The 20598-nt window shown below is 36.3% G+C and overlaps 1 protein-coding gene across 1 annotated transcript; it reads left to right on the forward strand.

Annotated features, from left to right (window-relative positions):
• The first annotated feature begins 425 nt into the window (after positions 1–425).
• Positions 426–19109, forward strand: LOC117339471. Its single transcript, XM_033901078.1, has 2 exons — positions 426–1588; positions 18465–19109. The coding sequence occupies exon 1, from the start codon at positions 686–688 to the stop codon at positions 1358–1360; it is 675 nt and encodes a 224-aa protein (XP_033756969.1). The 5' UTR covers positions 426–685; the 3' UTR covers positions 1361–1588; positions 18465–19109.
• The last annotated feature ends 1489 nt before the right edge of the window (positions 19110–20598 follow it).

Raw genomic sequence — 20598 nt, forward strand, 5'->3', positions numbered from 1 at the left:
ATGTTATAGTGATCGGGATTGTTTTAACATCTGTGTAAGCTAACCTTGAAGGAACGCAAATACTGGCCAGGAGAAGTCCGACCTAGTACAAGAGTTCGGCATTTAACACAATCCGGTGTATAGAGAATACAAACATTTGTACGCATACACGAGCTCAGTCTCTGTTTAGAACATTGGAGCATCGTCCTATAAAATTTTCCTAATCCACAGTCGCTCTACTTTCAAAGAGTTTGACGGGAGATTATTGTAGATAGAAGCCGTATTATATAACTTATTTTATAGTAGGACTTTCAAAATCCAAGATAACTAAAAGGAAACATTTTATTTTTAGCTTTTTGTGACTAAGTGCGGTGTTCTTGGCTATCATAAGACATGTTGATTCTGAGGCCGTGTAGAGTTGGTTTCTCTCCGGCAAACAGTTTCTTATCCTACCCCAAGCAACGATGCTATCTTTCGCCCTGTGAAACGTCGACGCTGATTGGATGACAGGAAGCGAGGAGTTTTCTCTCTCCGGAAAACTTTTACGAAGATGTATGATATACTACAAATCAAAACGATGCGACATCTTTAATCATACTGCTCTCAGATTTGCAGCCTTATCGTATCCAGACGCTCTCGCCGCACGAGCAGCACACCGGAATACCTGAAAGGATTTTTCGTAAAGTGTTGATAATTGAATTTCGAAATGGCGGATGCTGTAAGGCCTGATTTACCTGAAGGTTACCTGGGTGCCCAAGGGTCGTTTGGGGAGCTTGGTCTGAGCGTCTCAAGCCATTGTGACCCTTGCATCACCGCAAGGGAAAATAGCCTGGAGATTACATTCAAGACCACAAAGGCGGTCAAGTTTACTCACCAGCTGATCAATTGTGCCACTGAGAAGGAGAACAATGAATACGTTTTCACCCACACCAAAAACAATAACGTGGTATTTGTAATTCAGCTCCCAGAAATGGGCTACTACAAGCTCCAGCTTTTTGCCCTTCCGGTTGCAGACGTGAGCAAGTCCCTTCCCAATGTCTTCAATTATTTGATCCACTGTACACGGGCAATGCAACCCGTGTACCCGTACCCCAAACAGTATGCCCAATGGAAGGAAGGATGCTTCCTCACCAAGCCCCTAATCCTTCACACCGACGCAAAGCTAACAAATATCGCATGGAGCGTTGACGTCCCGCACGCGAAGGGTGTGGCCGTGGTAGCTGATGGGGAGTGGTACCATTTTGAAAATCGCGGGGGACCGGTTTGGGAGGCGACATTTAGCCTGGATCAACTCAGGGGGAAAAACGCCAAGATCACCTTAAACGCTAACCTTTCAGATGACGAGACGAAGTACTGTACGTTATTGGAATATAAGCTATAGAGTGACTCTACGGAAGGTGATAAAGGACTCGGGACATTATAACGAAGGAGACCTAGGACAGTATGATAGATTATAAGGACCTATGTGTGTGATATACAATGAGGTCTTGGATAGTTTGTCTAGGAACTATATGTATACTTTTTTAAGCAAGTGTTGCTGGCTTTGCAGAAAAACATGCCGTTCATTATTTATGACTGATACAACGGACGAGAGGGTTCACAATTTACGGTGAGTGTGAATATAAATGTTGGTTAATTTGAACCGTAAATTATTCATAGTGTCGCAATTTCAATTGCTACAGAGCCTCAATATACACTTTAACGCATATTTTCCTTTGCTGTCAAATTGTTTTAACTTTAGACGCTTGTCTCTTTGTATTGTCCAATCACTTTATAATGACAATGTTTTCCCGAGTAGAAAGTTCCAGTATGATAAGGTTTTCCAGTAGAATGGTAAGAATACTAGTATAGCAAGCTTTAACTTATAATGATGACAGTATAACAATGTTTAACTGTATAATGGTGGCAGTATAAGAAGGTTTTAAAGGATGATGATGGCGGCGTAACATTGTATTTGTACAATGATGACAGTATAACAAGGTTTACTGTACAATGATGACAGTATAACAAGGTTTACTGTACAATGATGACAGTATATTGTATAACAATGTTTAACTGTATAATGGTGGCAGTATAACAAGGTTTTACTGTACAATGGTGACAGTTTAACAAGGTTTTACTGTACAATGGTGACAGTATAACAAGGTTTTACTGTACAATGGTGGCAGTATAACAAGGTTTTACTGTACAATGGTGGCAGTTTAACAAGGTTTTACTGTATAATGGTGACAGTATAACAAGGTTTTACTGTATAATGGTGACAGTATAACAAGGTTTTACTGTATGATGATGGCAGTATAACAAGGTTTTACTGTATAAGGGTGGCAGTATAACAAGGTTTTACTGTACAATGGTGGCAGTATTACAAGGTTTTATTGTATAATGGTGACAGTATAACAAGGTTTTACTGTATATGATGGCAGTATAACAAGGTTTTACTGTATAATGGTGGCAATATAACAAGGTTTTACTGTATAATGGTGACAGTATAACAAGGTTTTACTGTATAATGGTGACAGTATAACAAGGTTTTACTGTAGAATGGTGGCAGTATAACAAGGTTTTACTGTATAATGGTGACAGTATAACAAGGTTTTACTGTATAATGGTGACAGTATAACAAGGTTTTACTGTATAATGATGGCAGTATAACAAGGTTTTACTGTATAATGGTGGCAATATAACAAGGTTTTACTGTAGAATGGTAAGAATACTAGTATAGCAAGCTTTAACTTATAATGATGACAGTATAACAATGTTTAACTGTATAATGGTGGCAGTATAAGAAGGTTTTAAAGGATGATGATGGCGGCGTAACATTGTATTTGTACAATGATGACAGTATAACAAGGTTTACTGTACAATGATGACAGTACATTGTATAACAATGTTTAACTGTATAATGGTGGCAGTATAACAAGGTTTTACTGTACAATGGTGGCAGTATAACAAGGTTTTAATGTACAATGGTGGCAGTATAACAAGGTTTTACTGTACAATAATGACAGTATAACAATGTTTTACTGTACAATGGTGTCAGTTTAACAAGGTTTTACTGTACAATGATGACAGTATAACAAGGTTTTACTGTACAATGCTGACAGTATAACAAAATTTTACTGTAGAATGGTGGCAGTATAACAAGGTTTTACTGTATAATGGTGACAGTATAACAAGGTTTTACTGTATAATGGTGACAGTATAACAATGTTTTACTGTACAATGGTGGCAGTATAACAAGGTTTTACTGTAAAATGGTGGCAGTATAACAAGGCTTTACTTTACAATGCTGACGGTATAACAAGGTTTTACTGTATAATGGTGGCAGTATAACAAGGTTTTACTGTACAATGGTGGCAGTATAACGAGGTTTTACTGTATAATGGTGGCAGTATAACAAGGTTTTACTGTACAATGGTGGCAGTATAACAAGGTTTTACTGTAGAATGGTGGCAGTATAACAAGGTTTTACTGTACAATGGTGGCAGTATAACAAGGTTTTAATGTACAATGGTGGCAGTATAACAAGGTTTTACTGTACAATAATGACAGTATAACAATGTTTTACTGTACAATGGTGTCAGTTTAACAAGGTTTTACTGTACAATGATGACAGTATAACAAGGTTTTACTGTACAATGCTGACAGTATAACAAAATTTTACTGTAGAATGGTGGCAGTATAACAAGGTTTTACTGTATAATGGTGACAGTATAACAAGGTTTTACTGTATAATGGTGACAGTATAACAATGTTTTACTGTACAATGGTGGCAGTATAACAAGGTTTTACTGTAAAATGGTGGCAGTATAACAAGGCTTTACTTTACAATGCTGACGGTATAACAAGGTTTTACTGTATAATGGTGGCAGTATAACAAGGTTTTACTGTACAATGGTGGCAGTATAACGAGGTTTTACTGTATAATGGTGGCAGTATAACAAAGTTTTACTGTACAATGGTGACAGTATAACAAGGTTTTACTGTACAATGATGACAGTATAACAAGGTTTTACTGACAAATAGTGACAGTATAACAAGGTTTTACTGTAAAATGGTGACAGTATAATAAGGTTTTACTGTACAATGGTGGCAGTATAACGAGGTTTTACTGTATAATGGTGGCAGTATAACAAGGTTTTACTGTACAATGGTGGCAGTATAACAATGTTTTACTGTAAATTTATGGCAGTATAACAAGGTTTTACTGACAAATAGTGACAGTATAACAAGATTTTACTGTAAAATGGTGACAGTATAACAAGGTTTTACTGTACAATGGTGACAGTATAACAAGGTTTTACTGTACAATGGTGGCAGTATAACAAGGTTTTACTGTACAATGGTGACAGTATAACAAGGTTTTACTGTAGAATGGTGACAGTATAACAAGGTTTTACTGTAGAATGGTGGCAGTATAACAAGGTTTTACTGTATAATGGTGGTAGTATAACAAGGTTTTACTGTATAATGGTGACAGTATAACAAGGTTTTACTGTACAATGGTGACAGTATAACAAGGTTTACTGTACAATGGTGGCAGTATAACAAGGTTTTACTGTAAAATGGTGGCAGTATACCAAGGTTTTACTGTATAATGGTGACAGTATAACAAGGATTTACTGTACAATGGTGGCAGTATAACAAGGTTTTACTGTACAATGGTGGCAGTATAACAAGGTTAACTGTATAATGGTGGCAGTATAACAAGGTTTTACTGTACAATGGTGGCAGTATAACAGGGTTTTACTGTACATTGGTGACAGTATAACAAGGTTTTACTGTAGAATGGTGGCGGTATAACAAGGTTTTACTGTATAATGGTGGCAGTATAACAAGGTTTTACTGTAAAATGGTGACAGTATAACAAGGTTTTACTGTACAATGATGACAGTATAACAAGGTTTTACTGTATAATGATGGTAGTATAACAAGGTTTTACTGCGCAATAGGGAATTATATTTTTTTCTGTACAATAGTGACATAATATTTTACTCTGCAATGGTGACATTTGAACAATGTAACAGCGATTTAGTTTTAAATAAGCAGAACGAAGTTTTTCTTAGAAATTGCAAAATCCAATGTGTGCCTCAATGAGAGGGAAACTATTACCTCGACTTATAATCATCACGGACATAATGATTAAAACTTATTTCAATAATACTTCTTGTAGTCTGTGACCCTTGGCTAGTACACGAAATGTCGATGCAAATATTTAAATTTTGCTTTTATCTTAAAGGGATATCCCCCTCAAATTGCATTTTCCCCCGCTTTTTTGTGTACGTCTTAAGAACTCTTTCTCATGACGTTTAGAACTTTTGTAAGCTTTAATGAGTTATCTTGTCTGTGGTCAGTTCAGGCAAACCAAATTGATGGGAATGTCCTGCGCCAATATAATTAGACCGTCTAAATATAGCGCGTTCAGGAATCTGGACCTGGAGGTTCACTTATTGATAGATTTTATTGTGTAAATACCCAAGTGTATACGTGTTACACTTACAATTTCTGCAAGGATCGCAATAATGTCTACAAATTAAATATTAAAATAATTTATATGATAAATTAAGTCGTACGATATTCATAAGAACATAATTAGATAATATTGTCCAATCTTAAAAAAAAAAGATAAATTCCTAATTTGTGTGAAATATCCCTTTAAAATAGACATATAAAATAGCATCAAAGATGAGATGAAAGTCTTAAAACAGTATCAGGCTAAACATGTAATAATGTTATGATTATGCAATAATGTATATCAGAACTAAAATTTTGATTGAGAAAAAATACTATTAACAATTTTATATGACACATTGGTATGAGTAAAACAACGAATGAACAGAAAGTTAATCATGAATATACACTGACTGTTGTCTGTGGTTTTGTCGACACAGCTAAGGTCATACGTAGACAATGTCCATAAGTTATGGGGAAGTAATTAGTGAGACAATTTATAGTGCTATCATACTGAAATCGCATGTTCTAGACACGAACACATTATACTAATCAGTTCTTAACGATCACTACTTTGAAATAAAAACTGAAAGTCAAGAAAAGTTTCGTAAGTACGAATTTTAACTTTAAGAGGTTTGTTTTGTCTTGATTAAGGGTCCGAATCAATTAATTCCCTCGTCTAGACAAAGTCAAATTTATAAAATCGAAAGCAAGTATTACTAAAAATTTAATCAGAAAAGAAACAAAGTTAGTAAAGCACAAGAGGAAGTGGTTAATCCAAAGTTTTTGATTGATCAATATTTTTTAGTCAATTAATGTCTCGGTTAGAGGTACAACGATAGAAACCAGCATCCACATTAGTCGCCTCCTTAGTAAAATCATGCATTTAATTTTCACATTCCCTTTGCAATAATTGTGTTCATTGCCTTTATATATCATAATTCAACGGCATGTGCTTCTTTAGATTTCAGCACTATCCAACACCTAATATTTCTACGTGAATTTTGGCAAAATGTATAACTCATACATTCTGCTACAACACATTTTATTAACAAAGTATCCTTTGGCCTGAAACAACCTCCATAAAACTGAATGATATCGCTTGAATTTGCATATAAGTATAACCGTTAACCTTTTAAAAATTACGAAATTGACACGATAACACGTCATATAACATGCTATTAACCAAACATCATAACATTTTATCAATTCGTTATTCAGAAGATGATCATATCATCATTAACCGATTGACCTTTGTGAACCTGAATTTGGGTCAAGGTTAGTACTATTGGCGCTGTGAATATTGCTGTTTTTGCTTAAAGATATAACAGATGTAATCCCAAAATCCTTTTAAAGGGTCAAGGTCATTCATTTGACCAAACCTTATAACCTCTCATTTCAGCATACTGCAGGTATTATGTGATAGCATTTGCCTGTTTAGTTTTCAGATGAAGTAACTTTCAGGTTATGTCCTTGTGGTCCACCTGACATTGAAAATGGGTCAAGGACATTCACTTAACAAACTGAATGATTAGTCATCTCAGCGTCTTATAGGACAAATCATACCGTGCGCGTTGAAGAATACGACTATACAGTGCTTATGTGAAGGTTTTATGGCCAGGCCCAAGTGAACTGTTTTATTTTCGACATGTGTTGTTGTACATTCTATGCAAAGCAATATGGCTAATGTTACCAATTGTTTGTTTGTTTTGGGGTTTTTTTTTCAATGCAAATAATGAATCAGATTGCAAGAATTTGCAGTAGCAAAGGACAAGCTATACAGTACAAGCACTTTAAGTAGGACTTTTCGTTTCTTAAGATTGAACAGATTTGAACCCAGCAACATTGAAAATGGGTCAAGGTTACATAGTACTAGTCCAATATCATGGCACTTAGGAATTTGATATTAGAGAAGAAGTTTTGTAAAGAAAAAACTTAATTTCAGGTGGACCTACCAAGGACACCGTTCCACCGATAAGCTCATGATCACTTGTCGTTCGGACGTATGAGCTAAACTAACGACCGCTTTTAGGGGCCGCAGCGTTAAATGTTATGATGAAAAGTCTTTGATCTGGATCCAGCAGGGGAAAAAAAATCAGTGACCTTGACGTCATAATTGACCTTGCGTCATTGGCACCCTAACGTCACCAGCAACCTTGAAATCACGACACGTCAGGTGCAGAATTTATTTCCCCAGCAATGGGTGTGTCTGACAAACAGACAGCTGCCTCTGATGTCTTTTATTTCCCAGATAATCGGCAATATAAATAGCTGATGTGTCTTCTCCGACAAAAATCATCGGTCTGCAATGTTAAATGATGGCACAATAACATTGCTATGTCAATAACGCTACAGATATTATATAACCCAAATATTCATAAATGTCTTATTAGTATCCGTCGTTATAACGTTCCATCGTAATGCAAAGAACACGAAAAAGGCTTCAAACGTTCTGAGCGTCCCAGGTATACATTTACACTTCTTGGCGTATAGCAACACGCAATTGGTGGGAATTTTGTCGCATTCTTGTTTTAGCGGTTTAAACATAGCGCAAAAAAAAAAACGTGCTGTATTATAACAAGAATTATTCTGAAATAGAAGATCATATATACCTCTTTTTTAAAGAGATAATGGAGTATTTCATAAAGAAACGTATAAAGGTGTTTACTGAAAAATTATTTAAATTGGTCTTGCTCTCGTCCTTGTGCTTTTTAAAGAGGCATTCCTTCGTATGAATAAAGCTAAGGTCGTCAAAATTAAACTGACTGAAAAATATGGACACTTTGTATTTCTTCTAAGTAGTAAAAGTTATAATCTTTACATTATGAGACAGTTTTACTCTCAAGATAAACCAAAGTTCTTTGAGTATTAAGTCCTGAAAATCTTAATTCGACCCGAAGTATCACTAATTACCGCAAAGATATACGGTATTTGTATACGATACGCCCTTTTCCTGTCATTTCGTCGTTAACTTAGTTACAATTAGGCACAAACACTCATATAATCATCGTTCGGACGTAGATTTCATCAATACAAAACTATAAGATTGATGGCGTTTCTTTATATAATTGTTTCTGAAATAGAACACATCATGCATCATTTTCGTAGTGATGGTATTTTACTAGTTAACATATTACCCATACTACACTGTAATCAGTGGTAATCTAGTACACTTTTAGTATATATTACATCCATGTATATTTAGGTTAGCGACCTGTCAGTCAAACTTATGAGAATCAACGGATAGTTTGACGTACTACGACTTTTTAATTTGGGATCAGAAGGCTACCGATTATGTCAAGATTTTACAATTATTTTTTCCACAGTATTTCTAATGATTCACTTGATATCAAGCCAGTTTTAGAAAATGTTTAAGAGTGTTCGCAGTTGTAATAGTAGCATCCACTCTGGGTTTACAACATAAGCATGCGTATCGCTATATTTATGTCATTTTGTGACGTCATAATTCATTAAAAATAACAGATACTTTTAGAGAGACGAATCTGTCCGAGTAAGAATTTATTATTACTGTTAGTTTAACCATGCACCATCATACGACATACCTTTGATATTTCTGTTATATATCATACTCCTCTGTGTTGTTTTGGAGAATTGTTTCATCAGTTTGAAATCGCATGAGTATGTTATAATCATGGCATTTTCTTAAAATCTTTTCATGACCTGATATCAGATTATCTAACGAATTTATCAACTTCCATATTACATTTACCATCCCTAATTTATCTATAGTGTATATAATATATATTTATCAATTGTACAAATGTATATTACACCATTCAATAGATATTTATAAAGACTTTTAGAGTTTGTTTTTTTTATTATTTATATAACCTTTTTCTATATGTCGCCCTCCATAAACCATAGTTTCACTCATTGCTTGTTCTAGACAATAAAATGGCAAGATATTTCATGAAAAATAAGTATCCGTAAATTCTCAGATCAAATAATTACAGAAATATATTTACGTGAAAAAATATTTTCATTGTGTATTTACGATTGCATTGGCAATGCCACTATTTTAGATATTCAGACTAAGGTGTAATTTACAATGTGTTTGTTTGTTGTTTCCTTGCTTGGTTTATCGCCCTGCGAACAGCCAAGGTCACTTTTAGGCGGAGTCTTCTTGTAGTAGTTGGTGATTACCTCACTGAACAACATACCGGAGGCCCGTCGCATGTCACTAGGCCACTAAGCAATTAGGGTAAATTACCGCGCCCAAGGACACAACCACGACAGCAGAGACCAGCCCGTGTGTAATTTACAGGGCTATAAATGACATTCGTCGCGAGTCCTTTATAATGCAAAGTTGTCTGTACCATATAAATACTTATGCTGCCGGTAATGAGAAGTTTATTTTAGTTTTATTCGAATCAAAATATGAAAATTTACCAAATGCATCAACAGATAAATTGAATATCAATACATGTAAGTCTATTATTGTATTGTTATAGAATATATATTCTATATCAAGCTTATTGCGAAAGATAGCGTAATATGACATTTGCCAGAAAAGGTATGTCGTTCATTATGACTTTAAATACCAAAGTAACACAGTTCAATGATGAAATAACCAAAACAAACTCACTTGGTATTTAAGTGGATTGGCAAATGTTATTTTAAGTAAATTCAATATAACACGCATTATGTTTGCCTTTTTCCAGCTGGCAGTCATATTGTCTATGAATGTCAACAGGTCAGGTTGATCCGGTTTAGATAAACAAGATAATCGCCCGAGTAATTGCCGAAGGCAGACTTTTCCCCATAGTTTTATATCCACGTGTTAATAATTATCCTACTTATGTTATATATGCAGATGTTTTGAAGTTATTTTCGGGTTTTCTTATCGATTACATAATTTGTTTGAGATAAAGTCATCGGTTACTTTCACCTTGAAACATATTAGGAGTGTGCGATTTATCAGGCGGCAACACGAGAATGTGATTCGTAAAGTCAGCAATCGGGAGCTTGGGGTTATTTTCGTATTATATTTGATACAAATGTCGGTCTTAATATAAAATAACATAGATGGCCGATGTTCCAGACGAGCGCATACCTTCTGTGTCTTGTAGACTGGGACTGAATACATCCTAGGTATGCCTCTGTGATGTCGGTACATGCATACCAAAGTAATGAAAAATTGTAACGCACAGACCGCCTTCCGCAAAAACACAATGTCGACGGGAAGTCGGTGCTGTTGACATTGCATCAAATTGTGCAGAACATCAAATATGAGCAAATCTGATATTACTCATCATCGACAGAACCAGTTAAAAAGTCTGTAAACAAAACGCCACGTAGGTATACCAGACACCACTTCCTCCCGGCTCCAATGCCAAACAGGTTCAAATCTTCTGCATCGACATATAAAAAAGGAACGCTCTTTAAACTTTTCGTTGCGTTCATTCTTGGTACACCATCAGAATAACTAATTTACGGACAGCTGTTTATTTTCAACTTTCTTGTTTGACGTTCAAAACCTCGAAACATTTTAGTGTAGTTGGCAGGTATAAGGAGATAAACGGATTCTATTGCCGCTGATGAAGAGTTTCCGTGGATTGTGGCGCGCCTTAGTTTTAGCACAGCAGATTTAAACAGATTAACGCGCTGACAAATTGCCGTATTCAAAATTAGAAATTGAACCGCTGAAATAATAGTACAGCTTAATTAAAGCGATTACAGTAAGCAATACAAATGCAATATAGCACGGTAGGTAATTTTGTAATTTGCTCGTTTTTTGCTTAATTATATTTCTTATGGAATAAGTTTCTCAATTAGTTTAAGGTTACGAATGCATTAACATACAGAGCTTACACCATGTTGTTAATTTACTTTCTGGCCCCCCGACAAAATATCACAAATTTAGCAATTAGCGCACCGTAAAAAAAGAAATAATAGCATATTGTATGAACATCATTACATGTACAAGTGTTACTTGTACAGTTATCCAGTGAGTTATTATTAAAAATCAAAAGTTTTGTTTTATAATAAAACCATTCCAGTCTTTTGATTTCGATCGATACATTTGTTAACATGAAAAAATATCAACCTCAGATTTTATCCTCGGTTTATTTTTTTCCAGGTTAATAATACCATGTATCGACCTTATCATAAGGCTATTATTGTATAATATATTTGTTGAAGCGATATACATTTTCTGTTATATATATATATGACTCTTAACATATGTTATATTCATTAAACACCAACAGCGGAGAGAATGTATCGCGATGATTATTCTGACCGAGGAAAAATTAAGTTTTTATTTTTTACAGATCGAGTGGAGATAACAAGCGAGAAAACAGAATGTAACTCTAGTTAAATATTGATAGAAAACAAAAAAAACTTTAGAAAAAGTACACGAAAATATATGAATATATTTCTATCAAGTTCTGCCAGCTTATCTAAGCAAGTCTGACAGCTGTAAAATAAAACTATTTGTAATGACAGGCGGGCTCATCGTCCAGATATATATTATCTACAGCAGTCCATCTCTCGGGCAGCATAGCCATGGGTGGCTGAGGAGAGAGACGTGGATCTTCTGTCAGGAGGCGGAACAAGTTTACTGCAAATGTCTACTGTCTGTATCTCTCAACAGGTTCTGAAAACTGACAGAAACATGTGGATAATATGACCATGGTTCATGCTGGGGTTGGAAATGATATGATCCTTTCTTCAAAATCAAAAGTTATCGTTTTGCATTGTTATCTGGGATTGGATTGGGGTGATGTAATGATTTGTGTATCATATTGGGGGAAGGATACTGTACGGAAAAATAGTACGGAAAGGTGGCCTGAATCATCTCTAACAATATGATGTAACAACCTCTCACACATGACAGATATCTCCTCCATACCATCCTTCCTAATTTCTGACCTCTCATCTCATTTTCGCCTTTTCTGTCATCTTACTGTTATATGACATTTCTCTGTTGTCATATGACACATATGACATGCTATCATTTATTTGATGTCATATTTCATAACTCTGATGTCAATTGTCATTTCTCTGCTGGCACTCTTCTCTCCTCTGACATCCTTCTTTCATCAAACAACCCCCCTCTTCTGACTTCCTTCTTTCCTTTGTATGACATTCTTTATTCCTCAAACACCCTTCCCTCCTCTGACACCCTTCTCTCCTCTAACACCCATTCTCTCCTCTAACATCCTTCTCTCCTCGGACATTCTTCTCTCCTCTGGCATTCTTCTCTTCTCTGGTAAACTTTCGTCCTCTAACACCCATTCTCTCCTCTAACACCCTTCTCTCCTCTAACACCCATTCTCTCCTCTAACACTCTTCTCTCCTCTGACATACTTGTAATTCTTTTCTCAAACACCTTTCTCTACTCTGACAGCCATTCTCTTCTTTGACGTCCTTCTCCCCTCTGACACCCTTTTTTCCTCAAACATCCTTCTCTCCTCTGGCACCCTTCAATCCTCTGACACCCATTCTCTCTTCTGATATCATTCTTTCCCCTAATATTCTTTTGTCATCTGACACCCTTCTCTCCTCTGACACCCTTCTCTCATATGATACCTTTCTCTCCTATGACATTAATTCTCTCCTTTGACACCCTTTTTTCCCATGACACCCTTCTCTCCTATGATACATATTCTCTCCTCTGACACCCTTCTCTCCTATGATACATATTCTCTCCTCTGACATCATTCTCTCCTATGATACATATTCTCTCCTCTGACATCATTCTTTCCTCTGACATTCTTTTGTTCTCTGACACCCTTCTTTCCAATGATACCTATTCTCTCCTTTGACACTTATTCTCTCCTCTGACACCCTTCTCTCCTATGATACATATTCTCTCCTCTGACATCATTCTTTTCTCTGACATTCTAGTGTCCTCTGACACCCTTCTCTCGTATGATACCTATTATCTCCTTTGACACTTATTCTCTCCTCTGACACCCTTCTTTCCAATGATACCTATTCTCTCCTTTGACACTTATTCTCTCCTCTGACACCCTTTTCTCCTATGATACATATTCTCTCCTCTGACATCATTCTTTCCTCTGACATTCTTTTGTTCTCTGACACCCTTCTTTCCAATGATACCTATTCTCTCCTTTGACACTTATTCTCTCCTCTGACACCCTTCTCTCCTATGATACATATTCTCTCCTCTGACATCATTCCTTCCTCTGACATTCTAGTGTCCTCTGACACCCTTCTCTCCTCTGACACCCTTCTCTCCTATGATACCTATTGTCCCCTTTGACACTAATTCTCTCCTCTGACATTCTTTTGTTCTCTGACACCCTTCTTTCCAATGATACCTATTCTCTCCTTTGACACTTATTCTCTCCTCTGACACCCTTCTTTCCAATGATACCTATTCTCTCCTTTGACACTTATTCTCTCCTCTGACACCCTTCTTTCCTATGATACCTATTCTCTCCTTTGACACTTATTCTCTCCTCTGACATCCTTCTCTCCTCTCACACCATTCTCTCATTGACACTATCTACTGTCCTCTGTACACTTTCATGTGACACACCTATCTCCTAATCCTTACCTTTGTTCTCCTTTGATAACCGTTCGCTCTTCACTGACACTCTTCCCTCTTCCAGTGCCCTTTTTTCCTCATCTAACAATCTTCAGATCTTCTCTAACCCCTTTACTCATCGCTTATACCCTCTTGTTATATCTGACAACATTCTTCCTCCGACACCTGTTCAGTCCTATTATACCCTCTTCTCTCCTCTGACATGCCTTCTCTGCCCCGACCCCTGTTTTCTTCCTCCCTATTCTGACACCAATCCCCTCATGCTAAACCTCTCTACTCTGACACCTATCGGCCTCAGATCAAGTATATTTGTAATTCGTAAGCGTACTTGGTAAATACAGACTGGAGAATTAAGATAAGAGGTAGTATTTACCGACACGTGATATGATTGAGATATGCACGTGTATCGCATGTTTGTTAGCGTAGTGTTTCTGGGCTGATTCTACAGATAAAACCAGGCGAGTACACAACTCTTCTGGGTCCTGTCTGGTCTCATCTACACCTCGCCTTAATCATCAAGAAAATGAATAGGTACTAGCGAATCCGAGCATATATATCAACATGTCTATATATAGGCATGGGAATTCACGCGCAGCGATCGAGTTCCTAGTTTCCTGGTGCCCGGATAGAAATACCATTGGAACGCCAGATTATTTTCAAGTAACTCCAATCTTATGTAGTCTTTATCGCTTTTGTCAGGTTTTACCAAACACACTATACATCATCATAGTATAGGCGAATGTTCATGCACACATTCTGCCGCCATTAAATGCACGTGTCACCGCCAATCACGCGCGTTACTTCCGCCTAACTAACCAGGAACTCGCGTGCACAAAACTTGGCAAACAAGCTTTGCTATAATTACCTATACACTGACAGAGGTACTCTCTTTCTTTTCCGTTAATTGTTTTGTTAAACCTAAACACAATTGTTTTTATTGACAATAAGAAACTTGGCACAACGGAAATAGTCCTGTTTTTAGTGTAAAGGAATGCAAATACCAAATGTTCCGATAGCTAAACTAGGGAAGATAAATAAACAATCTAAGCTATATTACATGTATATATTGGAAGGAAGACCCAGGCAATTTCTACAGTATACAAATAACTATTAGCTTAAACCGGGGAGCTTCGGCCGGGAAAAACACGTCCGTCCACTGTGATGTTATACAGTTGATGTAGGCATCATTGCATGTTTTACTTTTTGAAATTGTACTCGCTGTGCAAATTGAGAAAAAATTAAACTTTGGATTTTAAAATTTGCTATGGGAATTTTATGTTTTGACTATAAAACTCATTTACATTCTGCACATGTTCGCTTTTTCCTTGTTTTGATATTCCGCGTTTTGGACATTTTAGCGTTAATAAATATTTATTAACTCTTTTCTAAGTTTGCAGCTTAGTGTAATTATTGAAAAATTGAAGAAGAAATCACAATTATTTCTTCAGCGAGCTGGCGTTTAAAATATCAGTTAAAATATGCATGTCCCGAAAACAGATTTAAGTACATTACAATTTGTATAATTTTACAGGAAGCGTTTTCTATCAAATCTAAAAGAGCGTTCGCAATAATTAAAACAACATTCATCTGCCAAATATTTTGCACAAGTTCTATAATTTGTTGTTCAGCGCACAATAAGTAATAACATCTGGCCAGCGGCGTTTAACGGATAGATCTAAGAGGATTTATCCGTATTCGCTAAGTAAGTTCGGTGTGAGAACATCGCGGGCTTTATTTAATGGGTATCAGTCACCACCAAAAGATCCCTGTATATCCGTTATAACGCGTTTAACCTTTTTTATCAGCTGCTGTATAAGTTCCCCGTGTTTGTAAATATTTAGACATAAACTTCCATTATCTAGACTGTATGTCTAATAAAACTAAGCTGTTTTCCGTATGTTATGACTCTATATGCAATCCTGTGTCTAGCTTATTTAAGATGATTCAACTCATTATCCGAATTACAGCATGTTACAGCATGTTATAGCATGTTATATCATGTGACAGCATGTTATAGCATGTGACAGCATGTTATAGCATGTTACAGCATGTTATAGCATGTTATAGCATGTTACAGCATGTTATAGCATGTTACAGCATGTTACAGCATGTTATAGCATGTTATAGCATGTTACAGCATGTTATAGCATGTTACAGCATGTTATAGCATGTTACAGCATGTTGTAGCATGTTACAGCATGTTACAGCATGTTATAGCATGTTATAGCATGTTACAGCATGTAATAACATGTTATAGCATGTCACAGCATGTTACAGCATGTTACAGCATGTTATAGCATGTAATAGCATGTTACATTATACAATTATTGCCCTCACCCGAGAGGTGTCATGTCACCCGAGGGTGACATGACACCTCAAGGGTGGGCAAATATTCATGTCAACTCGGAACAAGGGCAGTAATTGTTTTATTATACCGAAAAAAACATAAGTGAATTAATTTTGGTATCAATAAGTTTATTTATTACTATCAACAGTTTTTAAGAAAAGTTTTTAAGAGGTACCCCATCGTCTTTCTGGACCCGGCATAAAATTCTCCCAGTTGAACTTTCAATGTATGGACGTCGAAGTTTTCACAATCCTTGGTCTAGGCCTACCTGTTGCAGATAGGAAATGTCTAAAGGAATCCACGGCCACATTGATGACCCTTTTGGTGTTTTTAGAATCCTTTTCTTGCAATAATTTCGCCAATTCCTCCTCTGTTGGCAAGACGATAGCGTCCGCCGGCAGCCATTGTTGTTGTCAAGCAGAATACTCGGAACTTCTCTGATTCGACTACTTTTGAAGACGTTACGGAAGAGAGTTCCGAGTTGGGGCTCACGAGAGGGTGACATAACGATTTTGGAGGGCTCACGAGAGGGTGACATTATGATATTCAGAGGGTGACATGATGTTTCAAAAGCGACAGCAAGTCAATAATGAATTATTTGGAAAGTTGTGGTTGACATAACGAATGTTTTTAATCACGTGACATGGTTTTCACTAATCAGAAGCTGTGATACAAGTCTGAGGTATAATAACATGTAATAGCATGTGACAGCATGTTACAGCATGTTACCACATGTTACAGCATGTTATGGCATGTTATGGCATGTTATAGCATGTTACCACATGTTATAGCATGTTACAGCATGTTATAGCATGTTACAGCGTGTTACAGCATGTTACAGCATGCTACCACATGTTATAGCATGTTACAGCATGTTATAGCATGTTACAGCGTGTTATAGCATGTTACAGCATGTAACCACATGTTATAGCATGTTACAGCATGTTACCACATGTTATAGCATGTTACAGCATGTTACAGCATGTTACAGCATGCCAACATACGAAATTACCCGCTTTATAGTCTGTATTGTTAATTTATAACCCCCATTTGTAATATCTATTTGATACCCATACTCTTACAACGGAACAATATCCCTCATTATAACGACCATTCCTTATACTTGGTCATCCTTATGATGTTGTTTTACAATGACACTCTTTATAACGACAATTCCTTATACTGGAACATCCTTACAATGTTGTTTTACAATGACACTCTTTATAACCACCATTCCTTATACCGGGACATCCTTACAATGTTATTTTACAATGACACTCTTTATAACGACCATTCCCTATACTGGGACATCATTACAATGTTGTTTTACAATGACACTCTTTATAACCACCATTCCTTATACTGTAACATCCTAACAGAGGTCTGTTTTACAATTTTCCTCTTTATTACGACCATTACCTAAACCGGGACAGCCTTGCAACGGTATAGTTTACAGCTTGACTCTGAACAATATAAATCCTTAGGACGTTGTTTATGAAGGACCCGGAACAATACTTCAAGACTTCATTTTGTCTCCTGGCGACAATTTCAATGTTTCTTGTTACTTCCTCGCTATTTCGTTGAAAAAAACGATAATCATCGTCTCTTCGTTCGGCATTAAATCGTCTTTTCGAAGCGAAAGAACGAAATGAACGAAACATATAGCGTGAAAACTTTAAAAATAAAGCTACTTTTTAGCGACCCGAACGGTTTTGTCCCGCTGTTTGAAACTATATTAGCGTCGATGATTAGCGGGACGAAATAACGAAATAACATACATCTGTCACCAAATATCTGAACCAAAAAAAAACAACATAACGATTACTCGTCCATCTTCCATATATCACGTGATACAATAGCGGATACTTATTGGACAGTTTGTTCTCGATCTAAATGTGACGGTGCCTTAAGAATCCATCACATTCAGGTCACACAGTTTTGCCACTAGGGGGTACTTTAATCGGTACGCCATTTTAGCACGATATTTGATCTGAAATGATATCCTATGAGTCCATAAACAATATAATATTAAGTCTCCAACTATGACATGTTGAGATCTCAAAAGCAGACAATACTCGCAAATTGCTTTAATTAGTTAATTAATCTGTCATTAAGATTAATATTAGCTTTCATTTTGTTATGTTGCAGGCTGTTCTGCTGGTCCGCCGCTGATGTTTTGTCGCAGTGTTGCTTGTTGTCATGGAAACATTCGAGAGAAGGTAGCACGTAGTTTCGTCAAAATGGAGAAGATAGTTTCGTATTATTTGTGGAACTCGGAAAACCGCCCGGATGTCTCTAATGAAATAACGCTTATTACTTTTAACTGCTATCTCGACCATGTGGAATGTATGTAGATTTTTTTTTCTGTACATGTGACGAACCATATAAAAGTCTAGTCCAATCAGACGTTTGGTTACTTCGTACTGAAGACGAAGACAACAAGTGTCAGACTGAGCGAGACTATTCCTATTTCAGACTGGATTACATGCCCTGGTGACACTTATCTCCCCTGGGAAATATATCTATATAGTGAATTTGCGAAGCAAAGACTAGCGGAATCAGAAAACTAGAGCATTCAATTCAGTCTTCGACAGGTTAGTTGATTCGTCAAACTATTTTAGGAACCCATGACTATTTTTGATAGTCACGCTGTCTGCCTAAATGTGATCATACAATTATGAAGTTTTATTTCATTTTATTTGTATTTTGTTTTTAAATTTTCATTCATAGAATATTCTTTTTGTTCTATTTGCATTGCTCATTATTGTTAGAGAAAAAAAATAAAAATTTATACAAAATTCTCTGAGTGCAAGCGTGATGTTTTCATCAAAGTTGTGTAAGCGTGTGCCGGGGAAACAAATCTGTAGCATCCAGAGGTTTGATGAGGTACTCTGTACCCTAAAAAGGGTGTGACTATATATGTCAGTCTGTACCCTAAAAAGGGTATGACTATATATGTCAGTCTGTACCCTAAAAAAGGTATGACTATATATGTCAGTATGTACCCTAAAAAGGGTATGGCTATATATGTCTTCCAGTACATTTCTATGTGGTTAAACAGATGATTATCTTTAAGGTAAGTTTGTGTTGAATAAGTAAAGAGGCAGCGGTGGCCGAGTGGTTAAGGTGTCACGACACTTTAACACTAGCCCTCCACCTCTGGGTTACGAGCTCGAAACCTACGCGGGGCAGTTGCCAGGTACTGACTGTAGGCCGGTGTTTTTTCTCCGGGTACTCCGGCTTTCCTCCACCTCCAAAACCTAACCCTAACTGTTAATAGGACGTTAAACAAAAGCAAACAAGCAAACACACAAAAAATCAATACGTAATGCAGGCCCGCTTTGATTGGTCAATCGTTTGGGGGTACCGATTAGTGTTATTACTAATGCATTAAGTGATATAATTAATTTCTTAACCTTCAGTATCATTGTTCCGAATTAATTATCTAATTGTTTCAAATTAATGATATCACATTTGTCGATGAATACTTAAAACGGCAAGAGATATACCACGTTGTCACGAGCAAGAAATGACTTCAATATAACAAGTAATACAAGTGATACGATTTATGGAAACAATGGAAACAGTAGGTTAATTTACTATATCCACATTCCTGTATACGATTTCATTTCAATTGCACGTGTAAGTCTTAGTTCTGTAAGTGGACACCATTTACTAATCCATATCGCTCGTGATTTTGACCCTCGCCTTTTTATTCACAAATGGGTCATCGTGTTCCATTTAGATACACAGTATGGAAATGATTACATCTTGATTTCCCGCCAAAACTTGCTGATTGGTTTTACTCCTCGTTTCAGTAACTAGCAGAACAAAAATAAATCGTGACTTTTATTTCAAATATCTAATACGTCACGTAAACAACGCATTAAATTTTGCTACTTATTTTGTTTCTTTTATTGGAATATAGGATTGGACTTCTGTCTTCTTGCGTATGTTTGCTTTAGCCGGATGATTTAATTACAAAGCACGTTTCGATATGGACACTTGTTAGTTACAGTACAGGCGTCTGCTTCTGGTTGGTATTAATGGCAAAAGATATTAGTCACTACTCCTACTAGATATCTAGAAGGAGTAGGGGATATTATTTTTCTATTAATACTAACCAGAAGCAGACCTGTATGTGGCATAGTTTTTATAAAGTCTATTGAGGAAATGCATGTATCTATGAATATTTAAATATTAAGACTGAACAAGATTTTTTTTTTTTTTTATTAAACAATGAACACGATCGTATAACAGTGAATTATTATCGAGTTTAACA

This window comes from Pecten maximus, chromosome 12, assembly GCF_902652985.1.
Source record: "Pecten maximus chromosome 12, xPecMax1.1, whole genome shotgun sequence".
NCBI classification, from domain to species: Eukaryota; Metazoa; Mollusca; class Bivalvia; order Pectinida; family Pectinidae; genus Pecten; species Pecten maximus.